The sequence below is a fragment of the Diadema antillarum genome, unplaced genomic scaffold (genome assembly GCF_040938485.1).
Source record: "Diadema antillarum isolate AM-2024a unplaced genomic scaffold, OU_Dant_1.0 seq00000367_RagTag, whole genome shotgun sequence".
Lineage (NCBI taxonomy): Eukaryota > Metazoa > Echinodermata > Echinoidea > Diadematoida > Diadematidae > Diadema > Diadema antillarum.
The window spans coordinates 349,782-371,863 of record NW_027271368.1 but is presented as its reverse complement, the minus strand read 5'-3'; the positions used below and the strand labels follow the sequence as shown (position 1 = coordinate 371,863).

Below are 22,082 nucleotides of genomic sequence, written 5' to 3'. Positions count from 1 at the left end.
ATTAATAGAAGTGTAATTTATGTTTCAATTCAGTATGGCCGTTCTAGATAGAAGATGACAACAATTTGTGCAGTGATGTCACAGATGGGCAATCTGTCAATGATAGTAAAAGAAAATACAATGTACAAAGAGGTTTTCACCAGTGTTCATTATGCCTCCGCCAACGAAGAGGCCGGAGGCATTATGTTTTCGGGTCGTCCGTCCGTACGTCTGTACGTCCGTCCCGCTTTGTTTTTGTCGATATCTCAAGAATCGTGTGGTGGTTTTACATCAAACTTGGTATGAGGGTATATTCTGGACTAGGGGGATAATACTTTGTTTGGATTTTAGGGTCATGGGGTCAAAGGTCACAGGTTATGTGAAAAAAAAGGTTGAAAATTCATGTTTTTCTCCATATCTCGCAAATGGTTCAAGGTATCTTCATGGAACTTAGTATATATGCTTGTTCCAATGGGCATTGATTATCTAGGGAAGTTGGGGTCATGGTTCAAAGTTCAGGGGGTCAAAGGTCAAGGTCAACTCCTCAAAATATCACTACCGGTACTTATATTTATGCAATGCCTAAAGGTTTTTTTTTTAATTTTTTTAACTTGATGTATACATGTATTACCCAATATATGTTCTGTGGGAAGTTTCTTGCTCAAAGGTCAAAAGGTCAAAGGTCAAGTGAAAGTGCTGAATTGCACTTTTTCCTCCATATCTCAAAAGTAACTCAAGGTATCATCATGAAACTTACATATTTATGCATGTTCAACCTAACAGTGATTCTCTTTGGAACTGTGAGGTCAAAGGTCAAAGGCCAGGTTTAGATAATGCTATTTTCCCATTTAATACTGAAATTATACTTTTTCTCAATACCTTGAAAATTACTCAATGCATAAACTTATAAAAGGGTCAAAAGTCAAGTAAAAATCATCAGTTCCCCAAATACCTGCACTCTGACATTTTAATCATTCATCCAATTGAACCTAGTTCTAGGAAAGTGAACATTCAGCACATTTGTGTCAAACCTGTCATTTTAATATTTTGCCAATTGTGTGAAACTGTCATCACACATTGTCAAGACATTGTACTATAGACCTATTAGGAGAACCATGCATTATAGCGGAGGCATATCAGTCGCCGTAGCGATATATCTAGTTTTTCATATGCGTACCGCTACATATTTCTTCCACTTGTTTACTGACATGATATTGTTTCCCCTGCCTTCTGAATGTGGTATAACATAGAGCTAAGTGCACTTTCATCATGCTTTTTAAAAAAATGAATAAATAGGTGAGATGTTGATATCCCTTAGATTCTTTTATTTCTTATTTATTTATCCATATTTATTTATTTTTGAATGTCGTTTCCAAACTTTCATGTCACAAATTGCTGTAACAGTTACATAGTCATCTTATCCAGCAATGACAGTACAAAAACTTTGAAAAGCTTTTGAATAGATAGTCCAATATTCCCCATTGATTTATATATCCTATTGATTAATCTGCATTTACTCAATCAGCATATATTCCAGTTTTATTCTCCTTTAATGTACATTAGAACAAAATTACAGCTACCTTCAATACCATGTGCTGTGCTGTGATGTGATATCAAAGAACAGTAGGCCCCTAGTCCTATACTAACTCAAAAGTAAGCAGTTTTGTAAAAAAAAAAAAACATATCTGCAGAGACACACATATTTCATACTTGTTCCAGTACACTATTTCCAAATATGTCATAACTGATTGTTTATTTGTTGTAGTTTTTTTTTTTTCAAAATGTCCTACCACAGGTTCTAAAAGGGCATGAACAGAACTTGGCGTGGATCACACAGCACCTTAGCACTTTGAGATGAAGTGTTGTTTCTCCACACGGACGTGAAGCTTAAAAGTTTATGGACACTCCACTCTTGCTTCAAACTAGGTAATAGATGATGTGGAACAAAAGCCACAAATTCAAGAAATTTTGAAAGTTAGGATGTCTTCCCATGAGAGTCTCATATATGCTCAAAATTCAAGGAAAGAAGCCGCTGCCTGTCACCAGGAGCATCAATTAGAAAGGGGCTCTTTTTTTTTTTTTTTGCTGTAATTTTTTTGGTCTTCACTTGCTGAGTCAAAATGAGTAAAGTGCGTTAATATATTGATGAGAAGTTGGATGAAATGACCAAGAAAGTCACCTCTTTAACTGCAAAGTGTAGAGGTTCTGAACTTAATATCAAAGAAGAAGAAGAAGAAGAAAGAAAGAAAGAACATGCACGCATGATATGACTCATGGGAATACAATACGTACTAATGCCATATTTGCAGCAAAGGGGACTTTATATCTAGTTGGCAATAGCTCACTCGGGAATTAAACAGTCATTTTTAGAAAGAGTTTAGCTGCGTCTTTGAGAGGCTGGATCTTCATGGGTCTGAGTCGTAAAGACAGTGGAAGGGACACGATAGCAGAGGGGAAAGGAAAGGCGATATTTGAGGAGTGCCAACCCTAGGTGGAGAGTAATGACATCGTTGCCATGCAAAGGGCTCCCTCTAGTGCCCTTCATTCACCAGGTCGGAGGTCATCATGGAATCCTCCTGTACGACAAGGAGACCATCTGCAAACCGCTCTTTCAGCGAGAAGTGGAAAATTACCGCCATTTCTCTCCAGTCCTGGGCAAATACATCCCAAAGTTCAAAGGTGAGTCAACCTACAAGACGCCAACGGATTTTTTATTTTTTGTCTTGATGTATAGTTTGCTGTGACAAGAAAATGATACCAAGCACTTGGCATAAAGGCACAAAGGCACAAACACTTAACCTTGAAAGGATGAATTGGTTTTACTGTAACATGCTATCCAACAATTACCTGCCTGATTATACTCGGGACTGCAGTAGTCTTCAAATGGTTAAAAAGAGTTATTTATCATTCATCATTGTACAACTTGTAGCTGGATGTTGATCATGTTAGGAACAATTATTACAAAAAAAAAGTCAAGTGTTAAGTAGGTCGACAAGTACCACTTCAGTGGTCTCCTCAATTGCTCTTGATAAGACCATGATGTGTGTAATTCATTGTGCACTCATTTTCATTTTATAAAGAAGTTAAGTGTTGATATGGTTATGTCTGGGATTTTTATTAAAGCCAGTGAACTTTTCAAGCTAATGCACTGATTTGATATCCTAATTCATGAAATTCTTCCGTCGAGATGTTTCAATTGCAACTGATTGACAAATTGCCCTACATCAACGTTTAAATAAGCACTGAATTGATCAGTGTTCTTCATTTAAAAAACCTTGTTTTCTCATCTGCTAGTTCAAATTTGTTATCATTCATAAATATAAATTAATGGAAAGAATCTTTGAGCCAAAATGGATCAAGACAAGTGAGTAGATAGTCATTTGTTTGCATTTGGATTTGAAAGAGAGTGAAGGATATTAATTGGAAGTTACAAAAACAGTGCAGTAGGTGATCTGAAAACAGATCAGATTTTGACAAATATTTTGGGAGAGGGAGCAGGATTGGAATTTGAACGTTAGTGTCATGATAATCATGATGTCTAGCCATTCTTTAACTAAACAGGTGAAAGTGTTTTAGTCTGACTAGAATGCCTACGAGACCTTTGGAATGATAGATACTAGTAGTGTAAAGCGTTTGGAGCAGTATGTGGTGGACAAATATTTTGGAATAAAGGACTCATTATTTTCATCATTCTCATTGTGATAATTATTGTCATAATTATTACCTCCGCCAAGGGAGGAGGTTATGTTTTCGTTACCGTTGGTTTGTTTGTTTGTTCGTTCGTTTGTCCGTGTGCAAAATAACTCAAAAAGTAGTGAACGGATTTGGATGAAACTTGCAGGAAAGGTTTAGAATGATACGAGTAACAAACAATTAACTTTTGGTAGTGATCGGAGAATTTTTGGGATATTTATGAAGGATTTTTGATATTTTGGCAGGTAGGGTCAATGAACTTGGGGGTTCAGGATGCAGGTATTAGAGGTTTGCATGCGCGCACTAAAGTGCGTGCTCTAGTTTCTGCTAGGGCGAGGCGCGCTGTGCAGCTGAGGGTTTATGACGTAACAAAGGCTTTTATATTGGGAAATTGGGAGACTTTCAGCACACTATTATAAACACTTTCAGCATGAAGTATAAGTAGGCCCTACGTATGGGTGGAAATCACTGATATCTATGGAAGAACAAGATCAGTGATGGAAATGAGCTGCATGCTTGGCGGAGGTCTGAGCTCTCAGAGTGCTTCTCTAGTTGTTATTAGCATTAATGTTTTTATCATTGTTAGGATAATTACAATGTATTATCATTTTGTCATCACTATCATCTCTTATTATGATTATTACCCATATTATAATAATTCATCATTATTGTAATCATCATTATCATCAGAAGCAACATATATTACTTTGTATACAGGCAACCTGGCATTTTGTGGTGATGTACGAATGTACAGGACTGTTTCTGTAATTGTTGAGCGTGTACATGCAGTATAATACATTACTTTGTAAATATTATTACCTACTTGTATCTCAGACATGTAAGCTGTGATTCTATGAAATTGTGTTCCCCTTGTTTAAAGTTCCAGCAGGGAGAAGAGGGATAAAATTCTTATATATCCCCTTTTTAATGAATGCATAAGGGCAAGTCCAAGATAAGGTCCCCTCAGAAGGCAAAATTTCATCTTTGCTCAATATTGACATGTTTGGTATCATTTTGAAGCTTATGAGTTGAAGTTTTGATTTCCGTGGAGGAAAAAATGATATTATGTAAATTTATGCAAATTTCAAGGGCTTCATTTGCATAAATGTGAAACACAGCGTTACGTATGGGACATTTATAAAAATTCATATCAATTCAAAGGAAAGCAAATAATATTTGATTAATATGTGGACATAAGAAGTTCATCACATAGTTTAACTTGGTATGAAAATTTAGGGATTATGCAAATGATTATGCAAATTAGCTCGTGTCCTATCATGAGATGTCCCATACGTAACAAAATGAGGTCATTTTTTTAGGTTTTTTCTGAAATTGCTAAGGTTATTTTAATGCCCTTTTGGAAAGTTCTAATTTATTGTTAAGAGAAATTAAATACCAGAGAAAAAAGAAAAAAAAGTAAAAGAAATATCTTTTATTAGGCATTGAAATAATGATACGTATGGGACAAATGCGTTACGTATGGGACAACCTCATATATATTGCATGTGAATGCATGTAGCTAGCTGGGAAGGTCTCTCAGTACACAAATGGTCAATCATCCTGAAGGAAGCATCCCAACATTGTAGCTACTTTTTGAGTTATAGACACTTGAAACAATACATGAACTTAACTGAACAATTTTCAGAAAGGGGGAGGGAAAAATGGCAAAATACACAATGAAAAATCAGCATTAAAGGGATGGTATAGTTTTTTGTAGAAATGGGGATTCAGTTTTCAACATTTAAAGAGATGATTGGAAACCAATTATATGAATTACTTAAGAGCATAAAATCCTCAGACTAGAGGAATTCAAAGTTTATGTGATGGAGATCCAATTTGAAATGGTTGTGATATATATTAAAAAAAAAGTAAATATGATCTTTTTTTTTATTGCAAGTGATACACAAATTGTCCTTATTCAGTTTTCAGTAGTAGCCACAACAAAATTCATGGGTATACATACTGAGGTGTGACTCGAATCAATGACCTGACTGCTAGACAGACATCATCTACTCAATCACTGGGGTTCAACGCAGCAGGTATTGCTTATTTATCAAACTTAATATTTCTTGTGTCAAGTTGTTATTTATTGAAACTAAATGGCAAACTGCCCTTCATCAAGGGAAGTAAACACTTTAAAACTATTCAATTTTTCAGTAGTAACTATCCTGATAAAAATAGGGCATACATACTCAGGTTGGTCATAAAAAATATAGAATATGATTGAATGTGATTATGATGGTAAATATCTTGGGAATATTGTTCCCTTGTCAATCTGGGTCAATATTTGAGTAATTTCAAGTGATTCTACCTCAACAATTATGCAAAAAATTTGTTTATGGGTATTTTGCAAAATTATTTTGCAAAATACCCATAAACATGGTTCTCCACACACTAAACGAATGGGGGACAAAGGGCATGCATACCTAGGTTGGTCATAAAGATATAAAAATATGATTGAATATGATTATGATGGTGAATATTTGGGAAATATTGTTTCCTTGACAGTCTGGATCAGTATTTGAGTAGTTTCAACTGATTTTACTTCAATAATCATGCAAAATACCCATAAACATGGTTCTTCACACACTAAATGAATGGGGGACAAACTGTCCCATACGTAACTGTCCCATACGTAACACGTCATGTCTGTCTTTAATTAGAACCTGTAATTAGAGCTTTTTGTCTAATGACATGAAACTTACCCGTGATAATCTTGAGTGTTGTGACTTTCATCACAGTGAGTTACAAGTTGTAGAATGATATACTTTCAGAGAGTTTTGAGGTTGAAAAAAATGTTCAAAAAAACAAAATTTTTCTGGTCCCATACGTAACGGCACATATTTTCTCTTCTAGAATATAATTGTCAAGGTCATTTTTCTCAATTTTTTACATGATTATACTTCTCCTAGATATCAATCACCATGATGAAGTTCAATATGATCAAAGGTCATTAACACTATTTTTCAGGTCATAAAAGTCTCTGAATGTCCCATACGTAACGTGCGTGTTATCTTGGACTTGCCCATAATGGGATTTTACGTGTTCAAAAAGAAGGGAATGTAGCATCCATGCACTTTTGAGCACTCGGCAATCAAAAATTTTGCTGTTGAAAGTTTTGCGACAAAGGGCAAATTTCCATATGTTAATATGTAAAAATAGAGGACAGTTACTGCAACTGTGAGCTGGCTGTCAAGCGCACTGCATAGCTGAGCTGTGCATGTGTGCATGTATGGTATGGGTACATTGTAGCGCAGTTGTGTGGAGCTCAAAGTAGCACCAAGTGGCAATTTGTTTTTAAAAAAAAGTTTTTTAGAGTTTACATATTGATAATTTATGTTACAGCTCAAGATGCCTGAAATTAGTAAAAATGATTTAAATATGTAACCGTGCATCACAAAACCAACAAAAAGTCGCATCCCTTGATTTTATGTGAAGACTCAAAAAAGGTGAAATGGGTTAGCCAAATCAGGTTTGAGTTTTCGTCATTTTTTGAAAGAGCTATTCTCCTTGAACATTATTCATAAGTTTCGGATCTTAAAATGAATGAGAAAGTGGGTTTACAGTCTCAGTTTTTCTACAACAATTTTTTGGTAGATTGTTGTGATTAGGTGTGTCTTTTAGGCCCCTTTTTATTTCTTGAAAATCCTTTGCACACTCTTCACTTTCAACTGTAATGACTTTTGAAAGGAAAATGCTACTGCTTTAAATGTTGGCATTAATCATGGACAGAATGTGTTGATAGCGGATGCTCAATTTCAGCTTAATCTGATGATCCCTTTGTTGTTGTTTGTGGGGTGGTTTACATCCTGTTTTTTGTCCCATTTACATTGTATAAATTGCACAGCTAGCATGGCTTGGTAAAGATTAAAGTACTTGATTACACCCTATACTTCAGAGCCTCTTTTCTCAGTACACACTTTTCCACAGTATGTGCTTTTTTCCAAGATGTAGATAGGTTAGTAGAGTCCGTGTGAATTACATCATTTTAAAGCTTCAAGTCTGCTCTTTCAGAATCTGCCCAAACTGTTAACTAAATATTCATGTACGGCGACCTTTTGTTGGTTTTGTGGTGCAGGGTCACATATGGACTTTCTACTTCGGGGGATATAACATTATTTGCCCTCACGTAGAATTTTATTGCCCTCGTCTTTGACTAGGGCATTACAGTTCTAGTTCAGGCAATAAATATATTATCCCCCTCAATGCCAGTCCATATCATACTATCATTATTTATGATACTGTAAAAGTGGATATTTTTGTGCGACTAATTTTTTGCACTTGGCCTGGTAAGAAGAGTTTCACATGTTTTTAAATCCACGGAAACAAGGCATCAACTACTATTTACATTTACAATATTTGCGTGCTTTTATTTTCGCGCTAGTTTCTGGTTGCGCGAAATGTTCGAAAATTTCAACACCGCAAAAATTTCCACTTTTACAGTACTGTGGCACAGCAGATTTCATGTATTTTGTCTGGCAGGTGCATTCGGTCTCCAACTTATTCTATTTCCACAGGAAAGTCTACAGGAAGGCATTATCCATCATCTTTGATGTTATATAGGGAAGAAATATCATTGGCCCTTTCTGTGTGTGTGTGTTTTTTTTGTTTGTTTGTTTGTTTTTGTTTGTTTTTTTGCCACATAAAACACATGCTGGACTCCTTTCTACACCAATTGGCACAAAATGCTCGGAAAGTAATTGTCCATGAAAAGAGATTGCCTTAATTCCATAATCTTTTTAGTCCCCATTGTATCACTATGGCCTTCCTGTTAGACAGAAGTCCATTATCACACCTGAGTAGGCTCGCTAATCTCCCACTAGGTCCAACTGGATTGATTACCAAAAGCTGATGAAAAAGCTTAACAGGATTAACCAGAACCCAGTCACTTAAAAGGGTTAATGATGATGATTAATGATGATTAGTAATGGTTTGGTTTTTGTTCACTTTGATACGAAGGAAGGAACTCACCATAAGGGTTCCATGACATTTGCTCTTATAAAATGGCAATTGCTCCCATGAAATATCAGCCAAACATAGATTCTTCCGTGAACTTAACCTTAATTCTAATCCTCACACAGAGTTGCCAACTGTTACTTTTTTTTCAGAATTTTGTACTGGTTTTTTCTTTGCATAAAAAAAACACTGTAGATTTCATGGAAAATATCATTTCCCCACGATATCCCACGATATCATTACTACACATGCCTATCCCCACGATATCATTACTACACATGCCTATTGCAGAAAACGTAAAAACACTGTTTTTCCACCCAAAATATGCCCTTTCAGCTCATGGAATACTGCAATGCTGTTACCGAGGTAGGTATCACTTCAAACTAAACCTAAAACCCTATCACAACCCTGACTCTAACCGTACGTCCTTGAGAAAAGTATGGATCTGAGTAATAGTCACAGGAGCAAATGTTGTGTCACCCACCGTAAGTACAACGTACCTGGACAGTGAACAGTATATTCTACACTCGCCTTCAATACCGGATTCTCTGGTTTACATGTCTTCCTTGTAGGGGTCATTGATGTCGTGATAGAAAAGGACAATGAAGGTCACGTGACGTATCAGGCTGTCAGTGAGCCCTCGTGTGGTGGAGATGAGAGAGGAGGAGCGCCGCCGAGTGCAATTCAGTTGGAGCCAACATCGGAGTTGGAGTGCCCAAGAAAGCAGCAAGATTCTGTGCAGAGCAACGGCAGGCCTGAGGATCCTAGCTGCCAGGATGGTTGTGAAGTGAAGACAAATAAGTACAGTACTAGTCCAACCTGTCGACGGTGAGCACCAACTTTGTGATGTCATATCATCTTACCTCGAGCCTAATTTCATTGTATTCCATTCTCCTTTTCATTTCGATATGCCGGTTTACAAACATGCGTTCAAATTTCTTGCTTACCTTTCTGAAATTGTTTCTTCTTGACAAGCTGCAAGCTTGCCCAAGGTTTGCCTGATGTAGCAACAGTAAGCTAACTGGATTCCACGTTGGAGAATAGCTTGTTACTACATGTACGTCAGGAGGGAAGAAACACGTAGTACATGAATTTGAATTAAGCAGGTCTATTCTGTCCATATAAAGAAAGATTAGATCAGACTTATGGTTTTATAAAAGTTTGCATGTGACTTTTTTTGTTGTGTACATGGTGAAAACTAAAACTGCACCTCTTCCTTACAATTTTTTTTACTGTTGCTTATAGTTGACTAAGTAATTTCATCCATAGATATATCGTGAAAGTGTGGCTGAGCACAATGTTATGAGAACAGTATTCATGAGTAAACATGGGTAGCGAGTATGTTGTGCAAACAAAATGATGTATGATTGGCATCCGTTTTCTTTTCTTAAGTTCTTTCTTTTTCCTGATGCTTATGACGTTCTTGGAATGTTGTCACCTTGACCAGGATCCATTCCCTGCCAGAACTGTCCAGTCTGAGGGACGGTCATCAGGAAAACCTGTCCTCCCACGACCTCTTTAACGACGAGACGGAGTTTAGCGTCCGTCCCCAGGGTCAGAGTCTCAACCCCTGGAGTCTCCACTGCCATGAGAGACAATACCTGAGGCACACCCTTGGTGACAACAAACCATCCAAAATACACTCCAGTGAGTTTCAATGCCAAAAACCCGAAAATTTTCGCATGCATTTTAATTTCGTGAGCATTTTAATTTCGCAAAATTTGGCAAGAACCAAGATTTATGAAATTAGAATGCACGCAAAAGTTCTTATCTAGACTACTGTATATGGCATATATTTTGCGAGTCTAAATTTTGGCAAATTGGGACGTCTCCATGATTTCGCTAGTGGTTGAATTTACGATCATGGAGTCTAGTACCGAACAGAGAAATGTGTACCTGCCTGTCACATTCGTGTCAGAACCAGAGTCAATATTTCACGTGTCTTGAAATTTGCGAATAGCACCTGACTCGCGATATTAATGAAATTATAAAATGTTACAAAACGATGAACCCAGAAGTGCCCATAGAAATGCATGTCAGGCACAGCTTTCAAGCTGGGACCGGGTCGGCAAAATCATTCAAGTTTATAGGAAAATTAATATAGTTATGTCTACATGCCACTATATTTCATTAGTGAGATCTATATATTCACTACATGTTCAATAATCATGTTTTGATCAAAAAGAGGAAGTGCTCTAATGTGTAAAATATAGAATTACCACGTGATGTTTGTGTTTTCAAACAAAGCAATATCATGACACATAACACCTGGTAGAATTTCCATCTAATATGAAACCAAAACTTGCCAATCAAAACAAATTCATACTTTTGATTCCGTCACTGCATCCAAGAGTATCACACATTAAATATTTTACTGGTAATTTCCTTTTAGCTACTGGTAACTTTCCTTTTCAAAAAGTTTGTTGTTCTAGCTCAGAACAGCAAACTTTCCCAAAACATAACAATTGTATACAATGCTGTGACAATATCCATCTGACCTAAGTGATGATATGTGACCCATCACAACAAAAGGATCCTAAAGTCGCTGACAGCTGAGCCGAGAAAATCGAGTTTGAAGTCAGATCATCAAAATCAGTCAAAACCATTGAATTTCTGTTGTTGGCATTATGTTGTAGTCTATAGTTTTGTCTATCATCTGCCAAAATTTCCAAGCTAACTGAACAAAGGAAAGGCGAGAAACTAGTATTCTTCTGGGCCATGATTTCCTGACTTTCAACAGAACAGAAATGTGTCCGAAGATTTGGATTTAGCGCCGCAGATAGAATCCGCCCCTAGCAATGAGGGAGTGATCTTATCGGTCAATGCGAGGCATCCTGGTTACTGATTGGTCGTGCGTAGACCACTGGCGCTAAGCTTGAATGAACATCGCGGAGGTTGCTATGAGCGGACCTTCTATTGTCAAGAGGTGAAAACTGTCTTTCCTCCCCTTGGTCATGACTGCGTCAGAAGGAAAACTTTGAAGGCAGTTTTCTCGAAATGCTTATTTCCTAAACCACTCGACATGCGCTAATAAAATCATCGATATCTCCACAACTGAGTACTTTTATGAGTCATGTTATGAAACTAAAGTGGAGGAGTAAGGGAATAATGTTATACTGTCATTTTCAGAAAATTGTCCTCCCCCAACTTTCGGATCCTTTTGTTGTAGCGGGTCACATTATATTCTGTCCTGTTCCTACTCATACAATTTCACATGCACAAATACTGCTCTATGCTCTTCTGCATACATGCATGGCCTTTTTATGACAGTGTAGTAAAGATAAGAAATAATTTTAAGTAGCTTCCTTCTATTTTCTGTGTTTTGTAGGGACTATAACTGAAGGGAGGAAGCGATGCGTAGATAAATATAATTTTAGTGTTATTAGACCAACAGATATTAATATGATACATATTGAAGTCAATATACTAATGGGTATTGCAAGTTAACATTTAAGATTGGTATGAAAGAGGATTAAAGTAGAAATATTTTTCTATGAAAGGGGATTAAAGTAGAAATATTTGTGGGTACTGACGAATACCAATTATACATGTTACAGAGATACAGTACACACATATACAGACATACAAATAGCTCACACACACACACACACACACACACACAATGCATCATATCGTGGAGTTCAAACATTATTCAAGGCACATATAGCAAGAAGTACTGTGAAAACAAGTTATGGGATATATGCTATCTTCCCAGAGGATTTATGACTGCATGCAGTGACTGCATCATGCACATAAATTATATGGACAGCTGTTAAAATCATGTGTGATTCAGTCATAAGGTGCTATTTGTATCACTTGTTTATTGTCAGGCAGGAAAATACTTTTTGATGGTTGAAAGAATCACATAACAAAGGAGCAATGTTTGAAAGAAATGGATTTCACATAAACTTAGCAGTAAATGTGCAACTTTAAAAGTGAAGCAAACCCATTGGAGAAACTAACTGTAATTCTCTCATTTGGCTGCATATTTGCTGCTATAATGCTACTTTTTTTTTCTTCAAATTATCAAGTGAAAAAAAATAGAGGTTACAAGGTTGCATGAAAATTCTGTTGTTTTTGGGATAATCATTGATTAAATAAGTTAACATTTGACAAGCACAAGGGTAGTACAATGTAGTATTATACTTCTGCCATACATTTACATAAGCTTTGTGTTTTTTTAACTCATTACTAACAGCAGCAGGTCATTCAGTTGGCCACACTTTTATGCATGTGTACAAACTTTTTTAGTATACATTGTATTGTACTTCTTAGGCTCTGAATTTAGGATTTTAGTTAGCAGCAAGGCTATCTCTACCAAGGTACAATATCAGTTCTGTTGCATACAAGGATATGAATATGTGGGACTGTAATGAAGAGATGTGGTCAAACATTGTTTTGTGCACTTGTTCTTGTACTAAGCTAACAAGCAGACCTGCAGAATCTGGAAGATTCTGCAGGAAGCTCCTGGAAAAAAATAGAAGAAGAAGAACTTTATACCCTGACAACAGAGGAGGAGAAAAGTCTCCCTGATTTGGGAAGTATGAAATATACCGGTATTGATGCACATAACTTTGTCACAAAGTCATTTGCCATCTGTTCATGTACTTTTTTCCTGACCTCAACACCTCTTGCCCCAGAGTATATTTTGTTGGAGAATATATCTGCATACTTCCACTGCCCCTCCATCCTGGACCTCAAGATTGGCACCCGTTGCTATGGCGATGACCTGTCGGAGGAGAAGAAGCAGCAGAATATCGCACGCGCCACAGAGAGCACCACGAGAACTCTTGGTGTACGCTTTGGAGGCATGCAGGTATTTGTGATTTCAAGCATGGGTTGTTGTCACAAAGTAATTGCTTTATTTTCTGATGCATAAGCCACACCCCTTTTGTACATGTAGGTTCCCAATGGGAGGGAAAAAAAAAAACTCAAGTCAGAGGTTGTGAAAATATGTTGAATTTTCATTATATCATTCTACGCATATATGACATCACAAGCTGTAGTAGTCTTTTCATCCAGCAATGGCAGCGCTGAAACGTAAAAGATTCATATTTTTTGAACGGATTGTCTGATATTCCTCAAACTTTCACTGATGTGTCCTATCAATATTGCTGCATTCTCTCAATTGTCATGTATAAGAAGATGAAAAAAATCAAACAATGCCCAACAGAAGAACAATACTGCAAGCCCAATGCTGAAATCTGAAGTTGCTAGTTACATTGTTACCTTGTTCACGGTTCAAAGGTGATTCGTGAAATTTTGTGAAAATATGCCACCACAAAAATTTCAGCTTGTGCAAACCAGCGATGTCTGAAGTATGCAGAATTTTTTAACTTCAGGGTTTTGAAATGCTGTTTGTTCATTATTGCTTTTTTTTTTTTTGGTTGGGGGGGGGGGGTTATAAGTCCCTAGATTTTGCCTACCTCACTGGCATTACAAATTCTCCAGATGAAACATTATATATGTTTTCTCCTGTTTCTTCTCCCTCTCTTCATTTGTCTTTTGTGGCTGTTGCTATGCTACGGTATTGTGTGAGCACAGGTTTACCACGCAGACAAAGGCTCCTATATGTGCTGCAACAAAAAGTACGGCAACACGCTGACGGAGGAATCCCTTCGAGAGGAAATCGGCCGGTTCATCTACCAGCGGCACAGCCACTGTGGGGAGATTCGCCAGGCGATGGTGGACCGTATCACTGAGCTCAGGGACAGAGTCCTCCAGTTGGACCAGTATCGCTTCTTCGGCTGCTCCGTCCTGATGATTTACGAAGGGATGGACGCAGCGTCCAACGGGGACAGGGACGGGGACGGGGACGGGAGGAATGGCTGCAGGGGGCGGTCGTGGAACGAGGAGGACGCGCCGAATATCGTGGTGAAAATTATTGACTTTGGGCATGCCTCTTCCTGGGAGTTGCAGGCATCAGAGGGGATGGACTACCAGGGCGTGGACGCCAGCTTCGTGTTTGGTCTGGACAGCCTCCTCCAGATGCTTCAGGCTAGTCCTAATAAGGAATGAAGGGCTTTCATCTCCTAGTGAATGGCTGGATGGAAAGATAGATAAATGGATGGATGGATGGATGGATGAATAGAAAGATGGAGAGATTAATGGATGGATGGATAGAAAGATAGAGAGAAAGAAAGATGGATGGATAGATTGAAGATTGATAGATGGATAGATGGATGAATGGATAAATGGATAGATGGAGGGATGAATAGATGAGTGTATGAATGGATGGATAGATGGCAAAGCAGAGCATTTGCAATATCGACCAGGGAATACCTGTTTTGTCTTACATCCCTGAATAGCACAAGTCAGGCTGCGGTGACAGGTCTTTCGGCAAAGATAGGATATAGGATGTAAATTGACACGATATTGCCTTTTAGTCTCTGTCTGGATGGGCTGTATTGACAGAGTCAGATTTTAGGTACTATACACTATGATATCAACACTGTGCCTGTACAATCTTTTTATGAAAGATCAAGAAACAAATGACTCTAATGACTTGTAACTTTGTGCAAAGTTTGTAAATTCGCATCTTCCACAAAGATTTGTCGAAACTGAATGATTAAAAATGTAATTTTTGCAATGTCACAGTGACTATTAAAGGTCAACAGATAGGTGGGGTGAAAGGTCAATCCATAGTTGAATTTTGTTTCATTTCCATAGAAATGGCCAGCATGAAAAGTGTCTAAAGTCAAGGTTCATTCAATTTCTTTTTGAAGGGTATCATCCTTTTTTATCCTATCTTATAAATCTTCTTTTCCAAGATGCTAGTAGGCCAAGCTTCTGAAATATTTATGCAGCATTTAAAGAGAGGCTGACTTTCCCCTTGGAAATATTAACAAATTTGCCACAACTTAAAATGTCAAACATATATTTCTCACCCTTTTTGTGCCAAACGACAAGTCCTTTTTAACTCATGGACCCTTTTTTTTACTTTGTCCTAAATGTATATGAAATCTGTTTGTATGGCTTGAAACAAGAGAGAGAGGGAGAGAGAGTTGTTGCGGTTGCACTGTCCCCGATAAGACACCACCCCGTTGCAGCCAAGTTGCTTGCATTAAACATCCTGAAATTCAAGTCTTGAGACAGATGTGTAGAGGAGATAACTCAAATGGCAAACTATTTTGTATGTGAGAAGATTTATACCACACCATTCCTGCTAAGTCATTCTGAATTTGCAGAAGACTTTCTGCAACCCCACCCCCCCCCCCCAAAAAAAAAACAAGAAGAAGAAATGAAGGTCATGTAAAAGCGTCCCACTTTGGGGATTATGGTGGCATATTTAGATGCATATATCATACTTGGTAACTCTATATAGAACTTCTCTCATTATTGTGTCTGCATGATATAAACCCTGTTACACTCACATATGGTGACTGCATTTGTGCCAGGTTAGGTGTTTGCGTGAATGAATAATGGCTGAAATCTTAACCACTGAAAACTGCCTTGAAATACTGTCAGATGCTGAAGCTGACATGTAAGTGACAGCTTGTTACAGAGTACTGTGCATAATATTTTCTAACCGAAAAAAAAAAATAAAAATTTGACGTCTTTCATTCAACAATTCTTTTTAATACGCCTCAACACTAGGAGGGATGCAGATGGCTAGACTTAACGGATCATAGGTTGGTACAAATGAGTTTGTCGTGTGTATCCTGCATTTGTAGATCTTTTATTTTCACAGATATCAATGCAAAATCGAGCTCCTGTTGGAAGCTTCTTGGCAAAATGTAGACGGAGTAGGAGCTAACAGCAAAATATTTGCTCAGCCTTCCCACTCTGATGATTCCTGATTTTTTTTTTGATTTTTTTTTTTAAGAGGTATGGTTTGGAGGCTCAATTAAGGAGGAAGAAAAATCTTTAAAAAATCAGTGAAGTAGGGCTTTTTAGTATATTTTTCCAAATATTTTCATTTCGAGGTGATTTTCAAATCTTTCTTGAGCAATCCTTAGATACACTGTAGGGTTCAAAAAAGGGTTAACTTCAAGCCCCAGAAAAATTCTGAAATTGGGGGTAAAGCAGCATTTTGGTGCCTGCCCCAGTTCTCCCGAGTGTGGTGGCAGTGCATGTTTTGCAGCAAAGGCATGCCTTATGGCCTTTATTTTGCAGAATATTTTTCCACATGTGTTGCATGTACATCATGCTGCTTGTACGTATGCAAGCAGGCCTCCCTTGCAATAACTTGTGATAGGGGGGTAAATTTGACGACTTCCCTTCTAAATGTCCCAGATGGGGGGGGGGGGGGGGGGGGTCAAGTCGTAAGACCTGGCAACGCACACTCTACGACCTGACCTTACAACTAGTCTTATGACCGTTCTGGCTTCAGTAAGTTAGCAATGAGTATGGAAGCGCACACAGTGCGCATTGCGTAAGCTTCTGTACTCTTTGCATGATGCTGTATCGTGATTGGATTAAAGCCCACGACCAGTCATGGAAATTCAACATGTCAAATCTCTACAACTGGCGCTAAGACCCAGTCGTACGACTGGAAACTGGCAAGACTGGTGACGTCACACTTCTGGGCCCCATTTTATAAAGAGTTTATTTGATGACAACTCTTTGCTGGAATGACTATTGTCATGGTAACGACAAGAATACAGCGTCCTGATTGGCTGTTTACTGTGGAAAGTGGTCATTCCAGCAAGAGTTGTCATCCTAACATCTTTTATGAAATGGGGCCCTGGTCTTCAGGTCGTATGACCAGTTTGGATCGTATAGTGTGTGGCAGGCTTTAAAGAGGGTATCTCTTAGAATCTGGAACAAGCATTTTATGTGTATGGTTGAGTGCCTGAAGGAGGGGGGGGGGTGGGAATATTGTTACAATATGCATGGATATCTGTTATTTTATTCCATTGACTCACCTCTCACTGTAAAGTTGTCGTTTCCTTGGTTTATTCTCATGCATCAGTCATGTTCTTGTCTCGAAAAATGGTTTTGAACTCCAGAGTATAGCCTTGGTAAATGTGCCAGTCCTCTTCTCCTTTCTGAAAATGGTTTTGTAGTCCTCAGAGTGTAAGCATAGCATACTGTATACGCCATACATTTCGCGAGTCTAAATTTTCGCGAATCGGGAATTCCCGACCATTTCACGAGTGGTTAAATTCGCGATCGCGGAGTCCTGTACTGAATGGAGAAATGTACATGCGTACATCACATCCACATCGGGATCAGAGTCAATATTTTTGCGTGTCTTTAATTTCGCGAATAGCACCTGACTCGCAAAATTCGCGAAAGTAAAAACCTCGCGAAATATTCGGCGTATACAGTAGTTTCATAGCCAAACTTTGAGGTAGAATTTCTCCCTGGCCAATTCTGTTCTCGGTGTTGGATTCCGGAGTGTGGCTTTACACTTTCGTGGCCAACCTTTTTAACATTTAAACTACATGAACAGTCTAGTTTTGTTTAAGTCTATGGTTTGTTTGTGTGCTTGCTTTAGAATATGTTTATGACTGTTTTAAGTCTTTATGCCCTCGTTGAGTTTTCAGTTAGTGCCAATTTGCTAATCCTGTGGGATTTATTCAGAGACAGAATCCATTAATTACAGGATCCAGCTGTGTCTTATAATCAACCTAGTAGATAACTAAGATATTTTGTGGGCAATGGGATTAGTTGGATGACAGTCCTGAATGTTAGAAAAAGACTTATTAACCTTTTCTGTGTCAGGGATTTTGTACAGTGTGTGTACAACTCTTTTGAGTTTTCTGTGGCAAACGGCATTTAAAGCATGCAGAGGGTTAAGAGGCAAGGAAAAACACTGGAATGATTGAGAATTTATTTTAATAACAGAATCCATCATGCACAACAGTGCATGATGATCAGTAGGCAGGGACAATGAATATGAACCAATGGTAAAACAAATAGGTTCATGTAGCATGGCACACTGATATGTGGCTGTTGACATGCATATGGAGTTTCAGAGGTGTCTTCATACGAACCTGTGAACAGGGTTTTCCTGTTTGAAGGAATACAAGCTTCATTGTCACGCAACACCGGTAGTATCTGTGATGTATTGTAGACCTCTGTTGCCAGGATTGATTTATGCTGGTGAAAGATTCGTGCAAAATGCTACAAAAAAAGATGGAAATCTTTGCGTGACTGGATTCATTGTACTAAAATATCTACAAAGACACTAAATGTTAGAATAAACCACTTCAGATATGGTATAGTGATATCATAGTTCTTAGGTATCTTGCTGGGAAAAAAAAAAAAGAGTGCGAAAATGTTTCTTTATCCATTTAAACGTTTTATGTAGCTGGGTTGCCAAAGTTTGACAGGTTTTGAGAGTGAGCCGCTTTGATGTTAGACATTATCCTTGAGAAAAGTAACTTAACCCTCTGTGTGCTCTGAGTGCTGATTGGTACAGAAAACCACCGAGCATTGTACACACTGTCCTAAGTCCCTGGAATGGAATGGGTTAAAAATTATGTCTCATGAACAGTGTAACAAAGTGATGGGACAGCTCATCTTTGATTTAAGAGTCATCTGATCATATGCACATCAGCTTTTTCTTTTTAGGTACAGGTGATAAGAACTTCTAATTTTGTATATTTTGCCAAAAGCATCACAGACCTTGCCCCAATTTGTGTATTGTATGAAAAATAATTGTGAATACTTGGCACAAAAAGAAATCCTTTTTTAGTTTACTGCACTTTATAGTAACCAATATTTACATTGCACCAAAGGATTTATGATGAGTTTCATTCCCATAAAGAAACTCTAGTATGAAGTCACATAAAATTTGACTTATTTTGCCTTTTTTTATGCATTGTGAAAGAAAAATGTTCTTGACACAATTTAAGATACTGTAAAAGTGGATTTTACTTTTCCTTGGTACTTGGCCAGGTAAGATGAATTGGCAAAATCTGGAAATATGATAGTATTACATGTAACAAGCAAAATATTTGTGTGCTTTCATTTTCAGGCTAGTATCATGTCATGCGAAGTGCACGAAAATGTCCACACCGCAAAAAAAAAATCCTCTCTCACAGTAGGCTGTTGCAAACTGTTTTGTTTGCAGACTTAGAAAATAGGTTGTTGAGATAACCCTCAGCTGATGTCGTCAGTTTTGAAATATGAGTGTAGACTCTGAACTTTTGGCCAACTGTTTGTTTCAACATTGGCGGGTACTAAATGTGCTGATTCATGAAGTACAGAACTCGGCGTTTCATCCACACTATGATATACAGTATTTGGAAGGTCATATTCTCACGGGGCTGTGCATGATATCACGTTGATATTCATAATATTTCCTCATTTTTCACCGCACCATCAGGCTAGTATCTGCATGTTGGATTGCGAAAGGAAAAGTAGCCTTGACCTAGTTTTGGATTGGCCATTGCTGACACAGTTGCAGGCTTAGAAAATAGGTTAAGGTAATCTTCAGCTGATGTTGTCAGTGGTGAAATGTTAGTATAGACTCTGAACTTCGTGGCTTGCTTTTTGTTTGATCATCTCTGGTTCTTAGTATGGTGATAACGTACAATACAGATCTGGGTGTATTTGTTATTCAAATTACCATATACAGCATTTGGCGGTAATAATCGAAAGTCGTCTCTTCATGGTATCTCTTCGTAATTCACTCTCTCAAAACTCTTTGTTTTCCTCACTCCATCAAGCTAATCTTGGCACCTTGCGTAAAATGTCTAAAAAGAAAGCGCGTAGAGTCAGGCCATTGCTTTTAATTGTTTGAATTTGATTTCAGGATCAGATTTCATGCGGCAGCCCATGCCATTTGTAACTTAAATTGTTACGTCCAGTTTCCAAAGTAGCAGTGAGGACATGTGGGGTTAAGTCTTGACTGTTGCCATGGTAACTTACAATTATTTTTGTTTGCTAAGATTGCAGACATCTTTAGGCATCAGGGCCTTTTGTCTACCTTGACACGTGGGGAAATATGATTGGTGTGTGAATTTCTAATCATCTTGTTCGCCTTAATATTGTAAAATTATATGATATACTGAATAATTCATTTGTAGTTTCTGGTTTTTAAGCTAACTAAATTATATAATTCAAATACTGTTTGTTATGAAATAGAAACATCAAAGATATTATGATACATACTTTTATGGAAATTGAAACTATTTTATGTTACCGTACTGCCAATACAGATGTTACTAGGAGTGGTAATCCAAGGTTGAGGGGTTTGTTTTATTGTGTGAGTAAGATGGTTTTTGGTTTAGGGACTTGTGGTCTGAACTGTAACTTTTTTCCTTTTTTTTTTTTTTAGAGGGGATATCTATAGGCCCTACATATATTTGAATCAATATCTTTCTCTCATACTGTTGCTTTGATAGTATAGCCCCCATTGTGTTACGTGTAAAACTGTAGCTCAAATTATCTGGTGTCATCTCAAACCTTTTCCTGATGCTTCTAACCTCTTTGAAGAAAAAAAAAGAAAGGTCACCTGTGCATCAACTGAAATTTTGACTCATACTTCCATATGGTCATTTAGACTTCAAATTAAAGCTTGCAATGTTTTGAAATTAAATTGAAACTGCCATCAAGCCATCTTAAACCCTTTAGTTCTAACTGCCTATTTGTCATACCACCTTTCACTCAAACTTTCATCTTGTGAACAGGTGGGGAAGAAGATACTTAAATGACTATGGTTGTGTGATATCAAAGTCTAAAGACAAACTACTATCATGTCAGGTCAGACCTTGGCTCAAATTACTGTGATGTCATTTCCAACTGTAAAGGATGATGGTGTTTCACAAAAGTCCATTTGACAGTTTTCCTTAAAGGTCATTTATCCAATCTGAAAATGTCACAAAATATTGCATTGTTTAAAAAAAGATGTCTCATTCTTGAAATGAAATGAAAAACCAACCCCATGTCACACGAGGATTCAATCCCCTTTTGTAACAGCGTATAACAGTTGGATTTTTTTTTCAAGATCCAAAGAAATTCTTTTGAAGTCTATAGTATTGTTTTCCCTCCATCATCAAGAAGTCTTCAGTTTCAGTAATCTGAGAAAAGTTCTGAATTACATACCTGTATTTAAATGTACCAGCTTATGAAAGAAATCTAATTTTCATGGTTGCAAAAGGGACACACAAACTTTAAAGATAATGTGGTATTAAAACCTATATTTAAAGCATGATGGATTTTTTTAAAAAAATCATGTATGGAGAAAATGTTCTCATTGGTTGAGTGTGTACGGTACATTTAACAAAGCAATGCAAAGTTTCATTGTGGCACTGTAGTGATTATTTATGCGTCAGTATAGAAATATATCAGAAGGTACTATTAATTTATTGCAATATTCTGTACATACAGAAGTGTTACTATTTGCAAGAAGTTAAACGAAATAATATCAGATCTGTTTTATCGTTGCAAAATAGGCTTTTGTCAATATGTATATTTATAGCACATACTTGTAATGCTTTTGTTATATCATCAGTGTAAATAATCTATTGTAGATGGTACTTAATGCAAAGTGCTTTATG

At 37.4% G+C, this 22,082-nt stretch overlaps 1 protein-coding gene across 1 annotated transcript; it reads left to right on the top strand.

Moving 5' to 3' along the window:
• The first annotated feature begins 2,117 nt into the window (after positions 1–2,117).
• On the top strand, positions 2,118–15,728 carry LOC139731251 (inositol hexakisphosphate kinase 3-like). The gene is made up of 5 exons (XM_071642138.1): positions 2,118–2,658; positions 9,201–9,456; positions 10,076–10,275; positions 13,269–13,444; positions 14,173–15,728. Exons 1-5 carry the CDS (start codon positions 2,481–2,483, stop codon positions 14,644–14,646), a joined length of 1,284 nt encoding a protein of 427 aa, XP_071498239.1. The 5' UTR covers positions 2,118–2,480; the 3' UTR covers positions 14,647–15,728.
• The last annotated feature ends 6,354 nt before the right edge of the window (positions 15,729–22,082 follow it).